This window comes from Protopterus annectens, chromosome 3.part1 (genome assembly GCF_019279795.1).
Source record: "Protopterus annectens isolate FY-2018-M chromosome 3.part1, PAN1.0, whole genome shotgun sequence".
Lineage (NCBI taxonomy): Eukaryota > Metazoa > Chordata > Ceratodontiformes > Protopteridae > Protopterus > Protopterus annectens.
In genome coordinates, this window is record NC_056732.1 from 1,573,309,508 (window position 1) to 1,573,333,826 (window position 24,319).

The 24,319-nt window shown below is 37.7% G+C and overlaps 1 protein-coding gene across 1 annotated transcript in view; it reads right to left on the reverse strand.

Moving 5' to 3' along the window:
• Nucleotides 1-24,319, reverse strand: part of LOC122797812 (synaptotagmin-1-like) — a 1,293,557-nt gene that overhangs the window by 65,816 nt on the left and 1,203,422 nt on the right. Inside the window, exon 5 of the mRNA XM_044066335.1 lies at nt 19,977-20,144. Coding sequence (XP_043922270.1) covers nt 19,977-20,144 — 168 coding nt within the window. The remainder of the gene's footprint in view (nt 1-19,976; nt 20,145-24,319) is intronic.

Genomic DNA, 24,319 nt, shown 5'->3' on the forward strand with positions numbered 1-24,319 from the left:
GGAAAGAATTCCCTTGGCTATGATGCAAATTATATCCTTTTCTCCAATGTAGAGCGATCTCAGAGCTGGTATATTTAGTTAGGGGGGTGTGGTGGGTGAAGCCCCCCCCCACACTTTATTTGCATTTAAAAGTTTTTTTTTTTCATGTGGCCAAGGGGATTCTTTCCTTCTGTGAAATCAGCTGTTCGTGGTTTTTGGCTTTCGATATTACCAGATTGATCTTTAGTTATTTGACTAACTAAAGTTTCATTCTGGTAATATGGACCCAATCTATTTAAACAATCAAACTAAATTTTCATTGCTATTAGATCCCTCATCCTTTTTCCTTAACCACCATCTGATTTTACTTAACATTGTTGATAAAATCCATTTACCATTAAACATAATTTCCTTTATTCTTTCATTCCATATAACCCATATAACATAAAATAGCTTTTAATTTATTATTTTAATATATTCTTTACGTCTATTCTTATAATATCCATAATTAATAATATACATGTTTATTTTATCCACTTCTTTTATATCTTAAAAAAAATCTTCTTTGCATAGTTTTCCCCATAACCTTTTTACTCTTTTACATTTTAAAAACACAAGTTCTGTAGTATCTTCTTCTTGACAATGTAAACATATTCGATTACTTTTCTTCTTATATTTAATATTTCCTTTTACTGGCAATTTGCCTATTACCAGTCTACACAAAAAATCTTGACATTCTACTTTCTGATTATACCATTTGCTTATTTTTGTAGCTTTAATGTTTTCATCTGTTAGATTTTCCCATATTTTACATAGTAATGTTTTATTACTATATTCTTATATGATACTTTTTTATCTTTTTCAATATCATCACTTTTTATTATCCACAAAAATATTTTTTCTTGGTAACATTTTATTTCTTCATTTATACACAGTTTTTCTCTTTTACTCTTTTTAGTATACCTCAAAATGTATCATACTTATATTTATATACTTTTACTACTAATCTCTCATATTTTTCATTTATCTACTTTAACAATTTAATGAAGTAGCATATATCACTGGGTTAATTAACCATAACACATTTATTCTTTATTTATGTATAAAAATCCTCTTTTTACTGGGTTTAATCTAGAACCCCATATAACTGAAAACATTATCTTCAATAATTCCTTTTCAAATACTGTTGGCAACAAAAACACACTTGCTAAGTACACTATTTTCCCATCAGTACTGAATTTATCAAATAAGCCTTTACTCTGGATAATAATTTCTATGTTCTCCAGAAAATATAGATTTATTTTATTTCTTGTTTTACTTTTTCTCAGTGAATTCTACTTACATCTTTATTCCCAAATTTCATACCTAACGCCGAAATTTCATTCAGTGTAAAATATATAACCCTGATCTTTACTATATCACCTAAACCTTTATGTTTTACTTTATTTAAAGCCATCCCTATCATCTCTAGAGACTCATTTGTGTAAATTATTACTTCTTTCATCCAAATTTTGTTTTTACTATTAATATAATGTCATCTGCATAAGTTAACAGAACTGAAATTCTTAACCCTTCATTTTGTAATGTATTTCACATACTATCATATTAGTAACTAATGCAAATAGTATGCAACTCATTGGACATCCCTGTCTTACACCACTCTTCACAAGTACCTCTTGGCTTAACCAGCCATTTACATGTATTTTACTTTATTATTACTACATGCTGACACACATAATTTCTTAACTTTTTCACTTATATTCTATCATTATCCCAATAAGATTTCATGTCCAGTTGTCTCAAATGCCTTATTAAGGTCTTCTATCATGATTTTTGCTTCTTTTCTATTCATAATATCATCCACTGTTTCTCTAACTATTATTAATAATTTTAACAATTCTTCCCTTTATATTATTAATACTATTGCCAATAATATTTTCCATTTTAGTTTCAAATCTCTTTTGTATTAATTTTATAATGATCTTATAATCATTATTATTCAGTACTATAAATCTCCAGTTTTTTAATTGACTTCTAGCTTCCTTCCTCTGTATGAATTTAAGTATTCCACTATATAATTCTTTATACATAAAACCTTAATTTATCCATTCATTGACATTTTTTATTTTTTGTTGCCAGTCCCTTAAATTTTTATAAATTTCATACTCTATTCCATCTGGTCTTGCAGCTGAATCTATATTTACTTGTCCTAATACTTGATCTAGTTCATTTAAAGAAATCTCCCTTTTCAAGTATTTATGCTGTTTTTTGTTAAAGTTTTTTACTTTCCCTGTTTTTTTTTTTTTTTTTGCTACCTCATTTTTTTCTTTAAACATTTCTTGTACATATTGTTTTACACTTTTCCTGAATTCTTTCTATTTCTCCTTTTACATTGTTTTATTTCTCTTATTACACTACCATTTTGCTTTACTAATCTGCTTAAGTAACACAATACTTCTCTTTTTCCTTGTAAATAATATCTCTGCTAATAGAACTATTCTTGTATTTTTTTCTTGATTTCTTTCATATAATTATTTTTCTTTGTCAAAGTACTTTCTATCATTGTGTTCTAAATCTTCCAATGCATTGCTATATGTTATTTTATATTTTTTCTTTCTCTACTTTTCTTATATCATGTTGCCAGGTAAAAAACATTTTTTGTATTTTTCCTTAAGTATCATCCACCATTCAGACCGATTTTTATAAAATGTTCTCATAGTAATATGACCTTTCCATAACTGTATTACTATTTTTTTCCCTTTTTATTCCATGCTTTCACATTTATCCTTTTTTATTTCTTTGTCTATTTTTATGTATTCCTTGTTTTCTAGTCATACAGCAAGATGATCAGAAAATCCTATTTCAAATACCTACCCTTCTCCTATAAGTAAACCTTCTGATACTATACAATAATCTATTAAAGTTCTATACATATTCTTTTTGTAAGTACATGAATTTTTGTCCCTAAGTTTTAACTCTCTACATCTTCTAACTTCTAACATTTTTCTTGTATCATTTCCTTTCTTTTTACCATTGCCTCTTAAATCACCATTGAAGTCTTCTGTTATTATAATATTCATATTTTTTAACTACATAGACCAAAATCTGATGAAATAAACTTTCATAGGTTCATAGGTTCATAGGTTCATACTAGGCTATCTGCCCGAGGGCATTTACAAGCCTAGCCCATCGTTTTGTGGCTTACGCCACCCCTTTAGTATGGGGAACTATACCCATTATTTTGCTGTGCCTCTGTCGAGCAGTGACACTGAGGTAATCCCTGGGGTATATCTGCGATCTCCCATCCATTGGTCAAGATTTCTCTTGAACAAGGCCAGCGAGGTGCTCTGCCTCACATGTACCGGGATTTTGTTCCACAGCATAGGGAGTCTTTGGGTGATGAATCTATCCCTCCAGCACGTCCTATTAATAGCCGTGTTGAGGTTTAAGTCTCCTGCCCTTGTGGCTCTGATGGATCTAGATTTTTGAGGTGAAGCATATTCATCAAATCTGGGTTTGACATGGCCTTGTATGTTAGGCAAAGGTCACCTCTGAGCAAGCGGTAAGCGACTGAATAGAGCTGGAGTTCTTTCAGTCTGGCAGCATAGGACAGATTTTTGAGACCCTTTATCCTTTTGGTGAGGAACTTTTGTGGCCTCTCCAGCTGCTGCAAGTGCCGGGTCAGATACATTCCGAATGGGGCATTGTACTCAATCATTGGTCTGATGAGTGATGAGTAAAGGGAGACTATGACCTCCCTTGATCTAGATGAGAATCCCTTCATGATAAGGTGGGCAATGTAGAAGGTCTTCCTAACTACTTTAGCTACATGGGTGTCGAATGACAGACTACTATCAACCTGGGTCCCCAGGTCCCTGATAACTTCTTCTGTGCTCAGTGGATTGCCACCTATTTGGTAGCTAGGGGTAACCTTGTTTTTCCCGAAGGGTATGACTATGCATTTTTTGGCATTTAACTTTAGGCCGTGGCTCTGGCACCAGTTATCCGTTTCTGTGAGACCCTTCTGAAGGATATCTGTGTCAGATGTGTTTTCTACTATGGCGCCCAGTTTGCAGTCATCTGCAAACTTTGTCAGCCATAACCCTCCTGTGTTTGCTTGTACTTCGGAAAAGTAGATGCCAAAAAAGAGTGGACCCAGGACTGAGCTCTGTGGGACACCACTTGTGACAGGCTTTGAGTCTGACATGGCGCCAGCAACTCTGACCCTATGGGTTCTGTCACTCAGCCAGTTTGCAACCCATCTTGTGATGTATGGGTTAACATTTAAGCTGATGAGTTTTTCAATGATACCCGAGTGGGGTATTGTATCGAAGGCCTTAGCCAGATCGAGGTAGGCTGTATGGACTGCCTTTCCCTCATCAATGGCTTTGGTGACTGTTTCGAAAAAGTCAACCAAGTTTAAAAGGCATGATCTGCCTTTGACAAAGCCAAACTGGGTTGGATCCAAAGTCTGCAAATTCCCTATGTCTTTATTTATGAGGTCCATTATGATCCTCTCCATGGCTTTGCAGATAAGGCTTGTCAAGCTAATGGGCGGTAATTTCCAGGGTCTGTGGAGGCACCGCCTTTGTGAAGTGGGACCACAGTTGCAGTGCGCCACTCCTGGGTACATATCCAGAGGTAAGACTTTGATTAAACAGCTGTCCTAGCTGTGGGTTTAATTCCTCATTGAGTTCGTGGAGCACACAGCTGGGGACACCATCAGGTCCCATGGATGCTGTTTTTTGCTTTGGAGAGAGCAGTTCTCACTTGGGCGCTGGAGATGTTTGGGGGCAGCACTCGTTTGGTATAGATATCTCTCCTTTTGGGGGGGGGGAGAAGTTTGCACTGAACCTGTCAGCCAGTATGTTGGCAATGTCTGTAGGATCAGTAATCTTCACATCATTTTGAACTAGTTCTGAGCATATCTGGGAGTTTCCTCCTAGGTTTCTAACATAGCTAAAGAAGGCCTTATGATTGTCTTTTGAGTCTTTAGCTATTTTTCTCTCGAAATTTGCTTTGGATGATTTTATGAGAGCTCTTAGTTTTTTACTTATAGTGATCAAGGGTGTCTTACCTTTTAAGGATTTTGCTCTATCTTGTAGTAGCTTCCTCCTTTTGTTGTAGAGTTTGTTTATGGCTGGGGTCCACCAGACTGGACGCTTGCCTTTGGTACAAAGAGTCTTTGTTTTGCTTGGGATTGCCTTATCCATGCAGTCCTGCAGGTGCTGGTAGAAGGCATTTGTAAGTGATTCAGCGGCTTGAGTATTGTTTTCCGCCGGCTCTGGGGCCTTAAAGGAGACCACACTAGTCTTTAGAAGTGTGAAGTCGGCTTTTGAGAAGTTCTTTACTGTGGTCTTTTTTATTTCAGGTGGGGGTGGGATGAGGACCTCCAGCGAGATTAGTTTGTGATCTGATCTCACCAGTGAGGGGTATACTTCCGGTGTTGAACATTGCGCTCCCATGTTCGTGATGATGAGATCAAGTATGTTATCTCCTCTTGTGGGGATGGTGACTAGTTGTTCCATGGCATTTGAGTTTATGAATTCCAGGAACTTTTGGGCTAGGGTGTTTGGGCTTGAGTAGTGTTCCCAGTCTATATTAGGGTAATTGAAGTCACCTAGTATGATGGTGTTTGATGATACATTTATCCCTCTAGTGTTTTCAGGAAGGCCATGTGAGGTTCCTGAGTTTGTGAGGGTGGCCTGTAACATGCTACAATTTGCAGAGCAGTCTTGCCTATGGTTAATTGCACCTGGATGGTCTCTGATGCATCGTGCGTTGCCACCAGTCTTGAGGTGTGGGTGTCCTTGATGAATATGGATACCCCTCCTTTCTTGGTATTGTCCGGATTTTGGGGCGGAACGCATGATATGAGGTAAAACCTGATAGCGCTGGGGTGCTCTCAGGAGCCTTGAACCAGGTTTCTGTCACAGCACAGACATCGATGTTCTCCATACTGAGAAGGGCCTCGAGTGCGTGCATTTTGAGATTTAGACTTCTGGCATTGAGCAGCATTACCCTTAGTTTTTTCCTTTTTGTGTTCTAGGGTGGTAGGTTTAAAATTTGAGCCTTGCCTAAAAAGGCACTATGGGGTGGCAAGAGCCTTTGCCAATATCCGAATCCCAGGGTGACAGGTGCAAGCCATCCCTTGCGAAGCAGCGTGGCTTGTCCAGCATGTCATCCCAGGCAGACAGATACTGGATCCCCTTTGAATGACACCAGTGTTTAAGCCAATTGTTAAAGCTGATCATCTTATCTCTGTATTGTGGCATCATTCTTGGTGAAGGTAGGATACTGCTCAAGGTCAGGGTCATACCTGCCTGGGCTACATAATCAGAGAGCTCCTCAATGTCTCTTTTCATGTAGTCCAAGGAGGTACGTCTCAGGTCGTTTACACCAGCGTGGACAATGACTGAGTCATATTTGTACCTGCTGTTGAGAGACCTGAGTGCTTGCGTTATGTGGCGGATTCTAGCGCCCGACAGGCAGCTTACTGTGACTTTCTCCTTACTCAGTCTGGTGAGCGGACGTCAGTGTGTCTGACTATGGAGTCACCAATGACTAGTGTGTCTGGCATTGTGTTTGGCCTTAAGGGCTGTGACTGTTTGACACTCTGACTGTGAGGTCTATGTGTTGCAGGTGTTGTGTTCTGAGGTGGTGGTTGTTTGGGTGTCTGCTTTGGTGGCCTCTGCTGTTTTGGTAGATTTTTGATCAGAGCCTCCGAGTATGTCTTTGTGTGTTTATGTGTATGATTTGAGGTTGTAATGGTACTATGTGAGACTGGGTCTATAGTGTGTGTGGTAACCTTCTCCTCCTGACTGGTCTTGCCAGTCCTATGTTGAGAGAGCTCAGCCTCCAGTTTGGCCGTATAGTTGCATCTCTCGCATGTATTTGTGTTTTGTGGGAGGAGGAGAGGGTTGTCTGTGTACATGAGGCAATTGTAACATTGCCTCAATATTCCCAGGTTCCCTTTATTTACAATTAGTATAAGCATATAATGTTATATATAATTCTTTATACTTGTTATTTCCATTTAAAATCTACAGTCTAATATCTTTACTGCATTTCTACAGAATATGGCTATTCCTGATCATCTCTCATTATCAAAATTCCAGATTATCTTTCCACCTCACCGTTTCTCTGTTTGTAATCTTTCTTCATTTGTTAAAAATCTTGTGTCTTCTAATATAATTATACCTACATCACATGTATTACAACAGTTTAAAATTCCTATTCTTCTTACTATATTCTTAACACTATTCACATTTAAAGTAAGCACTCTAAAAGTTTCATTTTCCCTTTTCCTTAGATTCATGGTTTCATAAGTTTAAAGCTAATTACTAGGCTACCTTTCTTAATAGGCAATTCGTACCCTAGCCAATTTCCTTCTCAAAGGTGAGAATCAAACATTGTACCTTGCGTCTGTGCATCAAATACCTTAATCATTATACCAACCACCCATAATTAACTGAATGTATTTTTTATCTATTTCCTTTCTTTATTATTTTGTACTTACATTAATGTAAATGTATTCAATTTTCTTTTTCTGTCTTTACACTTTTACCAATATAATTCTTTTTTTCTTTTACTACCTCCCAATTTATGTTTTCTTGATCACTTATTTCAGAACCTTTTTCTATGTCCGCTTTATTATTTTTTTCTCATCTAATTTTCTTCTATTTTTACTATTTCTAAAATTTCTTCTCTTTGTTCATTTTCTTCTCTTGCTTTTTCTTTTTCCTTACCCTTATTTTCATTTTTACAACCATCCATAAATGTCCAATTTTGTTACATTTATAACATTTTAATTCACATTTTCCTGCATCATGTCTCATTTCCCACAAATATAACATTTTTGTTTGTCACAGTTACCTATCAAATGTCCTTCCTTTAAAAAAAAACATGTTTTGGGTTGTCTCCAATATTTTACAACACACCTATTACCCTCCACATTTATCATGCTTGGTATGTGTATAATTTTTTCTCTTTCTATTTTTAAATTAATATTACAATCCCAGCCACCAGTCTATAAACCCCTTTTGTCATACATGTTTGCAATGTCCAGTGCTTCTTTACATAAAGTTTTCAAATGTCCTTTCATAGTCTTGCTTTCTACCGTTGTTTGAAATTGTACATGCATTTTCTTTTTTTTTTTTTGTTTCCCTGTTAAATGCTTTTATTACATAAAGATTTCATGGGTTACAGCCTTTCTTTTTTCATATTCTCCAAGAAAATCTTCCATTAAAAAACAGTCTCAAATATAATCTCACAAAATGTCTCTTTGTTAATAAGAATACATGTTTCTATCTCATATAATTTTATACCCAAAGGAGCTATTAAATTGTCCTACACTTCATACCTGTAAATTTCTTTGTCTTCTTTACTTTGAATCCTTACCACATGCTTAGTTTTTCATTTCCATCTGTCTTCTTTTCTGCTACTCCACTTTTGCCTTCTTTTACTTTCTCTGCATATGTTTTCTTTTACATCTCACCACTGTTCTTCAGGACTGTAACTGCATCTCATTTTGTATTTTCTCCATATTGTCCCCCTCAGGAAATATCTCCTTCATTTTCTGACTCACTTTGCACCACCATTTCTTTAAGTAAATCATCCTGCAACCCTCCTGACTGCAGGGTTGTAATTATACAGCCATCATTTGCTGACTCATCTCCATGAAACAGGTTTCTTTGAAACATTTCCTCACAATCCTGCATACATTCTCTGGTCTTGATATTTGTGTTCTCCTTCATTTCTTTCACCACTTCATCATACCCTTCTCTCTCTATCTACCTCCATATTTCTGTGGCCCACCTCTGTGCCAGGAACAAAAACAGGAAGTGGTCCTCCAAAATGGGTCTCACTTACAACAATGATAAGTTGGGGAAGTTCCCTGGTGCCCAAGCCAAATTTCCCTTAGTCACTATGAGTACCACCTTGGGTCTCCTCATGTAAAGAGGCCATTGTCCTGGTGGGACCAACCTGGTCAACAAAGTTTAACTCAAAACTAAACTAAATGTGACTGTCTTTGTCATTTATGTTTGAATTTCTACCCTTACTGCATCCGCTATTCCTTCCTTCCTACCCATACCTTCTCCATGCTACCTTTATTCTCCAACCCTTCACATCTTATTCCTCTCCTTTCTTTTCCCTCTTTCTTACTGTCCTATCTGCCCATTTCCTTCCCATTATAACATAAAGATGATAAGCATAGCCGTCAACCTTTCATCTCCAAAACAAGGAGCACTAACTCTGATAATGTAGAACAAATGGGCAAAATGTGGAACACATACTAACGGCTTACTAACAACCTCAACTAGGACAGTCATACAATGGCTAAAATATATTGGTTTTACTTAGAAAAAAATCTTTTAATGAATTAATATGATTCATTTATTTTTACAGTTACAAAATTCCTAACACTAAATGTATGACAGACCCTTTTAATGTGGAACTGCAAGGAACATGAACTTTTCAACACCCCAAATGAGGTATATTCCTTGTAATGAGGAACCCATGGGAGGTATAATGATAAGGTCTTTGCAGTGTAGCCCTTGTCTGGGCTTTTGGCTGTGCCTGTGTTGCTAGTGAGTGGTATGTCCTTGTAAGTGTGGATGAGCATCATTGCAGGAACACTAAATGCACTCCACTGAGCCTGGGTCACATGACCTTTAGATACACAGTCCATGTCTTTATACAATGTATACTACTCTCGCCAGCAATGTTCTCACTTATGCAGCTCTAAGGTCAACATGCCTTGACTCCATTGCAGCTACTGCATAGTTAATCACTAGCGTCTTCCACTGTCCAACTTTTAACCACAGTATTTTTCACAGTACAGCTGTATTTCCTTTTTTCATTTCCTGCCTTTCTTTTTTTGGGGCTTTATTTCACATTACTTGGTATATTGGTCATATATGTATATATATATATATATATATATATATATATATATATATACACACATATATAATATATATATATATATATATATATATATATATATATATATACTTTTCTAAAGCAAACTTCACCTTACTTAAGGCAGAGGTGGTAAGTTTCACAGCCCCCATGCTAAAGGATAACACTGGCCAAGATGCAGAATCCTTTACAATTGCACTCTCTATGAGCACCTACAAGGATGCATGGATCGTGCTATCCCTAGCAAGACTAAAACTCACTCCCCTAAGAGAAGGAAACTAGTCTGGTGGACCCCTGCCATAAACAGGTTATACAACAGAAGGAGGAAACTAATTTAGAAAAAAGCAAATTGCAAGAAGTAAAGACATCCCTGATCAGTATCAGTAAGAAACTAAGGTCCCTCATAAAATCATCCAAGGCTAACTTCGAAAGAAAAACAGCCAAGGATTCGAAAGTTAACCACAAAGCCTTCTTTAGCTATGCCAAGAATCTAATCTGCTAATCTGAATAACATTTTAATACAAAAAACACTTCTGCATGATTTCAGCATTTATAACTTTTCAGATAAGTGTGTCTGGCTTTAAAATAAAATAAGCTTTCTTTTGATGTATTAGCTTTTCCACAATACCTTACTCTAACCCATAAGGAACCCAAAAATAACTGCACATTTTAGTTGCATGAGATCAGAGTACTGAAAAAACATTGAGACTATGATTTTCATCTCTTCATTTCTTATGTCCCATTGGTGCTCTAAAATATCACTTTTGAGAAACTCATCTACAGCTTACAGTATATATAATTCTTGTAACATTATGTGGCAATAATCCATGACTGAGTGTGGGTAATGCTGGGTTTGCCCATGGCTGGTACGATCTGATCATAACAAAGCCTTAGTGATCAAATAAATAAAGGAGACATGGATAAAACAATATTATTTACACATAGATTTTAATTTATACAAAGCCACAATCAGAAAAAAAAGGTTTACCTTTTTAAATATATATATATATATATATATATATACTTTTATAAGTAAATACTGTGGGAAGAAATAGCAAGGGAATTGTTATGGCTAGGTTTGTATGTATGTAGCCTGATAGCCTAATACCAACCTATGAACCTATGAACCTAAATATTGGCATTGCATCTACAGATGTTTTCATTGTTCTGCCTGCTTTTTTCATTTTATGTGGCTGTGAGACAACATCCTACTCCACTGTCCACAAATGGGACATGTATATGCTGATTCTTGTGCAGTACATGAGTACACTTTCTGTCACTTTTTTCCCCCTTTAGTACACACATGTCCTGCATATGAGGACCTTTGCAGTCTTGACATACCTGGGTAAATTTAAAAAGATTTTTCTTTATTTTTTCTGTAGAGTTCTGTATGTTGCCTTTGTCTTTCATTTTACTGTTTTCTGTACTATCTGTAATGTGATCTGCTTTTTGTTTGTACACATTAACTGCATGGAAAGCAGTTTAGATATGTATTGGCTTAGCTGTGGTATCCTTGTTCTTTTACATGAGTGTGCTTTTCTCTTTGTATTAGTAAAGACTTTAGATTCTGTTTTTAACGAGTTCTGCTGCAGTGTTCATCTCTATTGTTATAGAGCTACAACTGTCAATCTGGACAATCTGATATTTGGTCACCCATGTCAGAGATAATGAACAAAGGAAAACTTCCAATCAAGGTGAAGATTAAATAATAATAATAATAATAATAATAATGATAATAATAATAATAATAATAATGCCCCCAGCTTCAGCTCAGTGGAACAGCAACAACACCAACAGCTTTTCCTTGTATGAATGGTTCAAGGAGCTCCTTTAGCAAAACCAAATATTCTTGCAGATTTGATAAGCAGCTACCTTGCTGATAAGTCAGCTATCACAGTTGTCAGGCAGATGTAATGTATTGATAGATTGTGATTATTATTATTTTCATTAAAGCACCTACCACACTAACTGTGTGTGACAGCTGCCCCTACCATGCTGCCCTTGCTATAGTTTTGTTTTCTACTTTTTTCATACCAAGCTGGTATCTGGACTTCTGAACACATATAATGCTCAGTTTACTTTGGCTATGCAGATTGATTTGTCCAGTCAGTGTGCACATTTTAGAATACTAAAAGCAAAGGTCTGGTATCCCACCTATGACCCAGAGGGTGACAGGACTAACAAGAAACAGAGTACAAAGGATTAGTCCAGATAAAATCACTTTAGCTAGCAGATCTAGGAGACTCTCTCTCTCTCTATCTCTGTCTGATGCCCTTCCTGTTAAGTAGGTAGATCACTTCTTCATCTACCACCTTAAATGAATAAACTACTTGAAACTTCTACAACACACGTCGTTATTCCTCCTATAGGTAGGGAATCAGAAAGACAGTTTCAAAGATTTGCTAGCTAAAATAATTTTATCTGGACTAATACTTTGCACCGTTTTTCATTTTATTATATTACTGATGTTTTATTGTATGATCAGAACTGTGACTGTCCATTTGATATAAACACAGCTTAATTTATCTCAGTCTGAATCCAATCATCTTATTTTAGCACAGAGAGTGTCTAGAACAAGAAATGTTGCCTCTTAAAATTGTAACATATTCAGACTTTAACCTGACTTAATCTGGTGTTTATCTGATAATAAAAGAGCCTCAATCAATATTAACGCGAGACTTCATTTTTCAAGAACAGTTAGATTTAAAGAAGCAGTTATTAACAACAAAGACCAATTTTATTTTCATTTCATTTGTTAACTGGTGTAGAACATATTGATCCCAATGGTCCACTTTCAGGTTCAGTCTGGAAACAGTGTTTTCAAGCAACCATTTTAATAAAGGAGTCAAACTCAGTCCTGTGATAAATATACTGTCCGTCATCTAACTCCACTTAACCCTGTCTGTCCAAACCAAATATGCCTGTTTTCTTTAATACTAGTACTTCTGCACAGCAGAGCCTCTTTCTCCCTCTCTCTTAACCTATTCACTATCTTGAGTTTAGATTTATGAGAAAATGTTTGTGAAGGAACAAATTTCTTGGCACATATAAACTCTCCCTGAGATAAAGATCTAATAAAATGCTTTTGAGCGCATACTGCTGTCCTTTAGGAAAGTATTAACAGCAGTGATTTTAAAAACCCACAGCTGGATACCCAAATACATAACTATTTATATAATAATTTCATACAGGCATGAAAAGCTTGTCAATGAAAACTGTAAAAACTCTGAAAGTCATGGCTGTGTTTTGTGTGTGTGTGTGCGTGTGTGTGCGTGTGTGTGTGTGTGTGTGTGTGTGTGTGTGTGTGTGTGTGTGTGTGTGTGTGTGTGTGTGTGTGTGTGTGTGTGTGTGTGTGTGTGTGTGTGTGTGTGTGTGTGTGTGTGTGTGGTTCACATGACTGACTTTTCAAATTGTCAAATTTCACATATTGGTCAGCCATAGGGCTCTTTTTTTCTACTTGAGTGTTTGCCTCCTTCCCCTGTAACTTAAGTTAATTGACTCTTACATTAAGAGCTATAATACTTACCTTATAGCTTTAGGACACCTTGGGAAACCTTGTAAACTGCAACAACCTGACATTTGAACAAGTAACCTTTGTAAAAATTCCCAATATTGTATACTGTTGGTCTGTCTTTCCTGCTAAGCATAAGTGAAATTACAGTGCTGAGTGCAAGAAACATTAAAATTAAAGTACTGAGTGCAAATAACACAGTGCTGAGTGCAGATTTTAGGCCCTTACATTCAGCTTACCTCTGGTGTGGTGTCTTGAGTCAATCAGGGTATTCCCTGTAACCACTCCTACTGCCTTCTCTTTCCCCCCACCCCCCTCTTTCCTAAAACAGGTTAAACTGCTACAGTTCAGTACAGGCATCATTTTCAAATCTAGGTGCTTAGGATTTCCCTCTCTCTTCCCCCCTTGGCTGACCTGGTGTGACTCAGAGTAAGTTTTTTCATTGTATGGAGTTTTTGTGTAACTGAATGACCTGCTGCTAAATTCTGATTCTGCACAGACTGCTCTATTTTTTTTCAGAGGCTCTATAGTAGCTAGTGACTTTACTGAATTTCCGTGGTAATATTTGTGTTTAAACTGAACCTGTACCTAGAGAAAGTGTATAATCAGAGCTCCTACTTGCTGCATATGTTTTTAATGTTTAAATTGCACACACACATTGAAGAAGTGCTTTTATGACTTGAATAACTTGGGCTAGCTATACCTGAAGTACTTTTACTGGCAATTTTCCTGTTGTACAATTGTGAACAATTGATTTAGTTTTTCTGGTATATCTTTAAAATCTGGCAAGTGTTTATTTACTGCATTGCTCTCCTGCTTAGGTTTCTTAGCTATAAATCTTAGTTCATTCTGAAGTATGCTACTTTACCCCCCACCAAACCTTTGAATGCATTATTATAAAATAACTGCCTGTTGTTGCCTTCATGCTTACCCTAGAATCTCTGCTTTTCTCTTTTCCTAGTTGAACTCTAGAGTTCCCTACAAAATGGTGTCTACAGGACTGCAATCAGTTTCTCTCATCATTTAAACAGAGTAGGTTGCACACACAAAAAGCATTTGTTAAGCTTTCACTTACAGTGCTGTGTAATTAAGCAGGTCAGCCATAGGGCTCTTTTTTTCTACTTGAGTGTTTGCCTCCTTCTCCTGTAACTTAAGTTAATTGACTCTTATATTAAGAGCTATAATATTTACCTTATAGCTTTAGAACACCTTAGGAAACTGTAAACTGCAATAGCCCTGCTACGCTCGGGCGCTCTTTGCTCCCTTCCCTGCCCCCAATTCCTTCCCGCCCCAGTACCTCTAAATTTATAGTACTATAGCCACTCCCCCACTTTCTAGATCCTATCTGCTTTCATCTGGGATAATTCCACTCACCCCCATTCGTCTACCTACATTTTAATAGTACCTATTAGCTTTCATCTGGCATTCTCCCATCCCCCTTCCAGTACATTTACCTCACCACTCTATCTTCTGGTGTTGCATCACCAGGTAAAACAGTTCCTTAACTCACTAGCTGAATCACAGATAATGATATACTCCTCTTTACTACCCCTCTTGTTTGCACCATACCTCCTTACCTTGTATGAAAACCAGTTTCTCACAGGATTTCAGGTCCCAAAAGGCCATACTATCCCCCCAGCTGTAAATCCTTCCATGTTCTACCATACTTACAGTACCAGATCCTATCCAACATCTTGTTCAGTTTATCAACATCTCAACCCCAGGCACATTAGCTCTAGATCCAAACACTACCACAAACTAATAAACAAATTCCTGAAGTTCATCACCAAGTATAGACTCAACCTAATACTTGGTGGTGATATTCACACCAACCCTGGCCCACTCACTTCTGATACACATACCCCCTCTACTTGCAATCTAAGCTACAAACCTACAATTAATAGGCGTGGCCAACTAACTCTCTCCTAGCCTGTCATCTCAATATTAGAAGCATTAATAACAAGGTACATGAATTGCATGCACTTCTGGATGTCCACTCCCCTGAGATTCTCTGTTTATCTGAAACCTGGTTAAAACCTAACACTAAAGACAATGAAGTGTTACCACCTAGGTACAACATACACAGGCTGGATTGTGCTTCGAGGAAGGGGGGGTGGGGTAGCTATACTCTATAAATCTGAGTTGAATGTCACCATAGATGTAATACAACCACCTCAGATTAATAACTCAGAGATTCTTTCCACCAAATTGCAACTTAATAAAAATAAATGCATTAATATCATCTGTATGTACATTCCCCCGGGTAATAATATATCTACATTTGAAGATATTCTGCACTGGCTATCATGTCACTACCCCCAAGAAACTCTACTACCTGGAGACTTTAACATAGACTGGGGCACCTGTTCCTTAGAATCCCCAACCACCCATATTAACTTGCATGCATTTACACAAATTATATACACCCCTACCAGGATAGGTAAACCCAACCAAAAAGAAAGTATACTTGACTGGGTACTCATAAATAGTCACCCCAACTGTACACCTCTGGTACCCTCCTTGATGGCCTGAGCGATCACCTTCTCACATATATAATTAAGCACAAAACCATTAATTCCCAACAACCCTTACTCAGAAAGGTTAGAAATAATAAAAACTTTGACCCTGCCAAATTCCAACAAGAACTAAACTCATGTAATTGGTCTATTCTAAAACACCTCCCCTTGGAGGAAGCAGTAGCAAACTTTAACAACAAATTCCTTGAGATCCTTGATTTGCATGCACCTGTTCGTTCAAAGAGAACCAAAGCAAAAACTGCGCCATGGCTTTCTAAAGAGTCTAAACTCAAAATTACCCTTAGAAACAAAGCATGGGCTTTATGGAGTTCTTCTAAAGACCCTCAAGATCACATTAAATGCAGGCAATCCAGGAACGAAACCAAAAAATCAATTTTACAAGACAAAAAACAATACTACTCTAATTTACAGGCAGTAAATCAAAATAACCCTTAGACGTTTTGGGCAGGTTTAAATAATCTATTACATCCTGGACAAATTTCAACCCCAATCCCTGCTGCTACTATTGATAAAACCCCTGAAGATGTTTCTGACAGTTTTAACCGATTCTTTACTGAGACAATTCAAGCCCTAGCTAGCCAACTACCTCCAAGCTCCCCTGGTCCTGAAAGTAGCACCCCTAGAAACCTACTCGCGTTCAACTTCCAACCAGTCACCACTTCACTTACACATACCTTGATCAAAAAATTAAAACCCACTACACTTTCTGCTGATCAACTCCCTGCCGAGTACCTACAAAAATCATCTGATGCTATTGCTTACCCCGTCTCAATACTAATCAATCGAACCATAGTAGAACCTAAAATTCCCACCATCTGGAAAATATCCTATGTAATCCCACTTCACAAAGGAGGCACCTCTACTGAATTCTCCAATTATAGGCCAATAGCTATACTCTCTCCACTTGCAAAGATTATGGAAAAATGTATTCATAGACAACTCATGCACCACCTAATCCAGAATCACCTTATGACAGACACTCAGCATGGCTTCCGTTCTCATCACAGCACTACTTCAGCCCTCCTAGCCTTTACCAACACCATAAACCATAATCACAACAATAATTATATATCCTCAGCCCTCTTGTTGGATCTTTCCAAGGCATTCGATATGGCTGATCACCAACTTTTAATCCACACCCTGCAAACATTCTGTCTAGATACTAGAGCCATTCAATGGTTTCAATCCTACCTGGATGGTCGACAGCAGGCTGTCCTCTGGCAGAACAAACTCTCTAACCTTCTACCTAACACCCTTGGAGTACCACAAGGCTCTATACTAGGGCCCTTGCTGTTCTCCATCTTCATTAACGACCTTTATACTGTCATCCCAAAAGTCAGCTGTATCCAATATGCTGATGACTCTACTCTGATTTGCTCAGCCACATCTCCAGTAGAGTTATGGTCAGCTACCCAGACCACCTTTAATACGGTAGAAAACTGGCTTTCTGAACATAATCTGATCCTAAATCCCCAAAAAACTAAAATGCTGTTATTTTCACCAACACGTAGGTCTACCGCTTTCACCTTTACTATAAAATCAAATGATGGCACAATAATCTCCCCTGACCCCTCTACAAAACTATTAGGTGTCATCATAGACAATAATCTAAAATTTGACCTACATGTTAACCAAACTATCAAAACCATCAATAAAAAAATAGGGTCACTTTACAGAATAAAAGCCTTCCTAACCCCTCCAGCTAAAATTGCCATAGCTCGCTCTCACCTTCTTTCAACCCTTCTGTATGCATCCCCTCTACTCTCGAATTTAAACAAGACTGTCCTTAACAAACTCTCAATTTGCTACAACCACATTGCCAGGTTTGCCACTGGGCTGCCTTTTAGGACACATCATTGCATCAATCTAAATCAGCTTGGGTGGCTTGAACTACCCAGCCTAATCCAGTATAACCAACTGATTATGGCCTATAAAATCCTCTATAATCCGGACAATACTCCTGCACTTAAAAATATTATCACCCCCTATAATAATCCTAGACCACTTCGATCCTCTAACAAACTACTAATTCAGACTAGCAAAATTAATAACACAGCCGGTGATTCTCTCTTTGCAAACTCTGTAAGTAGATCCTAGAACTCTCTTCCAGCTGATATTACCTTACTTTCCACCTTAGGTCAATTTAAAACTAGACTCAAACAACATTTGTCACTTAACTGGCTATGTCAATGTATCGAGCCTGGCTAACTCTCTCTAGAATGTGTAAAAATCTTCTAACCAGTTTACTGTGTAATTTAATTTAATCCTGACTTGCGCTCAGGATTAACTGTAACCTGTGGAACTTGTTTAACTTGCTTACTTATGTAATCTCTGTAAATAGTCTGTTTGTAATATGTAATGCTGGTATTATGTAATGCTGTATCTGCTTACCCTTGGAGCTTTTCTCCCAGGGCCTCCGCTGAAAATGGACATGCATCCAGTCGGACTATCCCGGTCAACAAATGTAAAATAAAAAATAAAATAAAATAAATAAAAATAAATGATTGAGGCCATTTGACTGACATTTTGAAAAGTCGAAAAACAAATTAACACCAGAAACAGTATTTTTGCAGGGGGCAAGCTCACACTGTACCCCTATACTCCCTTCTTATTATATATACCAACTCTAAGATTGCACTACAGTGGTGAAAAGGGAAAATTCCCCAATCCCCGCTCTACTGTGATCTTAGTACAAACAGTCTGACTTTTCAAAATGTTGATCATATAGTGTCAACCATATGAAATTCAACATTTTGAAAACTTGGTTATCTAAAGTTGACACATTTGGACATCTGTGAAGATGATTCTAAGACCAAAACATGTTTTTAACGAGACTTCAGCTATCTCACATTATAAAGGGAAAGGAGACAATATTAAAATCATAGGAAATTCTAAATAAATACGATACCAGTAAAAAATCCAGGTTTCCTTTAATTACCCCTCTCATTACAAAATTTAGTACTGTACAATGGCATAAGACACACAAGTCATCCAAATCTTTGGCCTGCTACTTTATGAGGCCAATTCAAGAGCTGTAAAAAAGGGAGGAGACAGACTATTAATTGTCTAGCTGCTTACCACCTGTGATGTCAGATTATTGTATAATTTGGCTGCTAAGTAAAGGAAAATGTCTTTACATACCTCTGAAGTACTGCTTCTGCAGACTTTCACTTGGTTTTCACTTCTATGAACTCTCTGCTGATTTTATATACTTTCATGTGAATTCTACCTTATTGTGGCGTACAGACCTGGAAAGCTTTGCATTGTAATTCCTTTGTCCCTTGGCAGTTCAAGTTATATGCCACAGGCTAGTTCTGTGAAGCCTAGAAATAACTGACCTGATTGTGTTTGGAAAAACCATAGCCTTCTCCTGAATTATTTCTACTAGGTGTTATATTAACATGTTAGTACAGTCAGGTTCTAGTACCAAAACCCAGACACTTAACTGTACCCTGTCAAGTAGAAACACTCGAGTCTATTTTTTTCATCACCAATTTTTAAGCATTTATAACAGTATCCTGCATAGCAACAAATCAGATGCTGCAATTAAAAAGTATTGCCACTGACAATATCTCTTGATTATGATGGTAATGACAATCATCATCATACCATAATGTTATTCATCACAATAATGTCACAACAGCATGGACATTTTACCTACTATACATTCTACACAACAACATTTATATATTAGTGGACACACAGTGCATTCATAAGGTTTCAGTAATTCCGTTTTCAGCCCTTATGAATATTTATGATACAGGCATTGATTTTATACCTTACCTTGATAAAACGGCTTTCAGTAAATCATGCACTGTCATGAACAAAATGTTTAACATATGACCTGGTTCTAAATTCATTATTAAACATATCTGAATTAAACAAAGAAAAAAAACCCTTTTGCAATGAGTTTCTCCATCACTGTATTTAGTATGGAAAATATTGCTTCACCATTAGATTATCCTTTCTGACATGTATGGTATAACGAGCAAAGAAATAAACGGCCAAGTGATTATAAACAATACCTTGAAAGTAAATTGTTCATTGAAGACAGGATTAAGGGTCTTTCTGTGGACTTTAGTCTCATATTTCTTCTTCTTATCAGGCAGCAGGAAAACTTTCACATAGGGATCGGATGTGCCACCCATATCTAAAGCAGGGAGCTCAGCAGCCTGTATAATCCCCACCATAAGCTGAAAGGCAAGGAAAGAACAGCAGAGCAGAATATTAAACACAGAGCTCAGCAAAGGCTTGAGTAGCTGTTTGTGAAATGACACATTTTCCAGTGGTTTCATTCATTTTTTTCTTTTTGCTCCCTTTTTAATGAACTTGCACCCCCACAACAACTTCAGTCCAGCAAGGAAATGAAAAAAGCTAGTCTTCACAAAACCAATCATGACAGAAGGCTTCTCTAGCCATGACATTTCAAAGGAGAAATTTTTTTTAAAGGGATGTCAATGAAAGTTAAGCAGGTGGTTTTGTTTACTCTAAATCTAAATTTCAGAGCTGTTCATTTCATAGTAGAATTTGTACCAAGATGCCTGTATTAATATGGCATTTTCACAGTGCACAGTATATGCATTTAGAATAGAAGATGAAGTTATTATATAAGGTGCAGTATCACCTACATCCTCAGTAAAAATACATTAAAATCACAGTGAGACAAGAATAGTTTTAAAATATGACAACGCAAGTAAAATACTTTTCATTGTACCTTATTAATGTAAAAAGCCACTATTTTCAATTGTAGTTTTGTAACAAGAGATATTGCATTCTAGTTTCTGTGCTCTTTATTATGACTTAAGCTCATGCTACAAACTTTCATTGCGATATGCGTCCAGTTCTTTGTATTTTCAAATCGCACATTGTCTGTTTAACAGTTTTGGTCAAACATGCATTCTATGTACTGAACTTCTACACAAAGAAGGAAAGAGCAAGTCAAACAAACAAACAAAATAGATAAGTGAATAAATAAATAAAGTGTGTGTGTGTGTGTGTGTGTGTGTGTGTGTGTGTGTGTGTGTGTGTGTGTGTGTGTGTGTGTGTGTGTGTGTGTGTGTGGGGGGTTCTATATCATGAGATCGACAGGAGAAAACGTCGAATCTCACTTGTTCGACACCAAAATGTCGAACTCCAAGTTTCCTGAACGGCCAAAACACTATTTGTTGTCCAAACACCAACACCACACTAAAACAAACATATTTAAGCTCCCTCCCCAACTAAATATTCTAACTCCGAGACTGCACTACAGTCAAGGAAAAGAAATCGGTGTTTTGGCCATTCAAGAAACTTGGAGTTCGACATTTTCGTGTCGAACAAGTGAGATTTTACATTTTCACCTGTTGATCTAATGATATAGACTGTGTGTGTGTGTGTGTGTGTGTGTGTGTGTGTGTGTGTGTGTGTGTGTGTGTGTGTGTGTGTGTGTGTGTGTGTGTGTGCGTGTATAGATAGATACACACTACTGCAATAAAGAAATGGGTAGTAGGCCCAAAAATTTGAACTGTGCAGTAGGGCCATCTAATAGAGCTCTTAAACAGCTTGACATGTGCCTTTAATGGGGAAAGCATGAGCTGTTGTTTAAGTCTGCAGTCAAAGAGTAGCATTAAGCCATTTTCAAAGCAGGAGGAACATTCTCATATACTTATTAAAAGCTGCACACTTAATAAATATATAGCTGTTTCTCAGTAGGTTTTCTAGAAATAGTTGTCTCCCTGTCAGTATCACTCAGAACTAGTTGACTGGATTTACAACATATTTCTCTTCATATTGTGAGGGTTGAAGGCCCTAAACATTTTTACACATACAAAGACATAACATACAGACAGATTGACACACATACACACACACATACATACTCACACACACAAACACACACACACACACACACACACACACACACACACACACACACACACACACACACACACACACACACACACACACACACACACTGAATCAGAAACATCAGCAGGCAGTCAGACAGAAACAATCACAAAATGCCCCTGTATTCACAAATAAAAGGAAACTGAGTAGCAAAAGAAACAAAGTAATACAAAAGCAGGACTGGAGGGATTTTTTGAACTGCTGATAGAATATGGAAGAAGACAGACTTATGTAGTAAATGAATATGTGTACATCATCAAGTATTGAGCAAGTGTTAAACGGTAATGGGATTTGTTCTTGTATTTTTCTTCAAGCAACTTTTGAAGTATCTGTTCATCAGTCCAGAACCCTAACCATAGTGGACAATCTCATTGTATGAATCAGAGCTACTGGCTGCGGTGGTTATGACTCAAGGAAGAATGGGATATGTAAGGATGTGATACATATGGTCAGGATATTGCAGCAGGTGATGTGGACTCCTGGAGTCTGAAAGTCATTATCTGAGACACAGGATGTGCATGCATTTCCACTTCTGGCTATCCATGCCTTGTTGTGGCATTTACTGGTTTGATGACATCATCAATATCATATGTCATACCTTAGGAGGTACACTACTCAGTTTATCTCTTAAGGGCCCTATGTACCATAGGAAGAAGGTTTTTGTACATCATCATCAACCCCTTTTTCCCATATTCTGTGTGGGCTCAGGGTCTCACATTAACTGTTGTCATCCGTCTGCATTCAGTGCCACACTCCTGCCTTTTTCGACACTCATGCCTGACTGTCACAGATCTTCTCTCACACAATCCATCAACCTCTTTCCTGGATGCCCATGTTTTCTCTTTCCTTCTATCTGTCTGTCCAAAATTTTCTTCACCAGGTTGCCTTCTAGTTTTCTGCACGTGTGCCTGAACCACTGTAATCTGTTCTCTTTCATCTTTTCAGCAATTGGAGCTACTTTGGCCTCTGCTCTTATGTCCTTTTTTTCTTTGTCTGTCCCAGAGAGTGCTCTCTACCACCCTTCTCAGGCACTGCATCTGCATCACCTCTGACTTCCTCAACTGCTTTGCTTTTACTGCCTAGGTTTCTGTACCATATAGTAGTACTGGTCACACTACTGTTTTGTACACCTTAAGTTTCAGCTTATTTGTCATTCTTCTGTCATACACTGCACCTGTCACTCTCTGCCATTTGGCTACATTCTCTCTACTTCTAGCTTTGATCTCTTTATTCAGACTACACTTCTTCTCAACCACCCCTCCAGACACTTGAAGTTGTTAACCTGTTCCACTGTCTTCCCTTCTATCTCAGTTCTCACCTTCTTCTAATTTCCTCAGTTTGCTGTCATGACCACAGTCTTATCTGTCCTCAGTTTCATCCCATGTGCCTTCAGGTTTTTATTCCATTCCCTTATCCTTTGCTGAAGTTCTTGCTCAGAGTCTGCTTGTTATGCCACATCAACTGCATACAGCCACTTTATTGATTTATGACCTGTTTGCTAAGTAATTCATCACCAATATGAACAGCAGTGGGCTCAGTTCTACCCTGCTGCACACTCACTCCCACTGGGAACCATCTCTGAGACAGAACGCTGTTTATACTTGAGTCATTGGGTCCTTGTACATAGCCTACACAAATTCTACCAATGTTTCTGGGACTTGAACCACCAGAGGAATGCTCAGATCAACTTTCTTGAGACCTTGTCATAAGCTTTCTCCAAGTCTAGGAATGCACAGTTGGACTCTTTCCTCATCTCTAGCTTCATTTCAGTTATCTTTCTCACTGCATACATTGAGTCAGTTGTGCTGCATCCTGATCCGAAGCCAAACTGCTCATCTCCCATCTTACTTTCTACTACTCTACATATCCGTTTATCAGTCCCCCTCTCCAGAACTTTCATGCAATGTGACAGGAGTTTGATGCTATTGTACTGCACACAGTTGTGGATGTCATCTTTGTTCTTGTACACTGGCATGACTATGCTTATTCTCCTGTCATTTTGGATACACCTTTCTCTCCACACTGCTATGAGTAGCCTCATGAGCCATTTCTCCCCTAAGTCTCCCGGCATCTTCCTCATATTTACTGTGACCTCATCTGACCCTGCTGCTTTCCCTGACTTCATTTTGGCTCCTCTTCTCTTATCATAGGCTGTTTCTGGGGCAGTACAGCTTCTGTGGGGTTTTCTTCATTCAGAAGCTGCTGGATCTCCTACTTCCATCTGCCTTTGATGTCCTGTGGACTGGTGAGTAGGCTGTTGCTGGCATCCCTTATGAAGGGTGCCTATCTTCTTTATCTTCCTTGCAAACTGATAGTTTCTTTGTACCATCCTGAAGCTGGAACAGTGCCTCTGATGCCTTGTTCTTTGCTACTGCAACTCCTCTCTTAGCATATATGTTAGCCAACCAGTACTCCTTTCTAGCCTAGTCTGTCTTTTCTGTCTCCCACTTTTTCCTTCACTCCTTCTTTCTTTTGATGATTT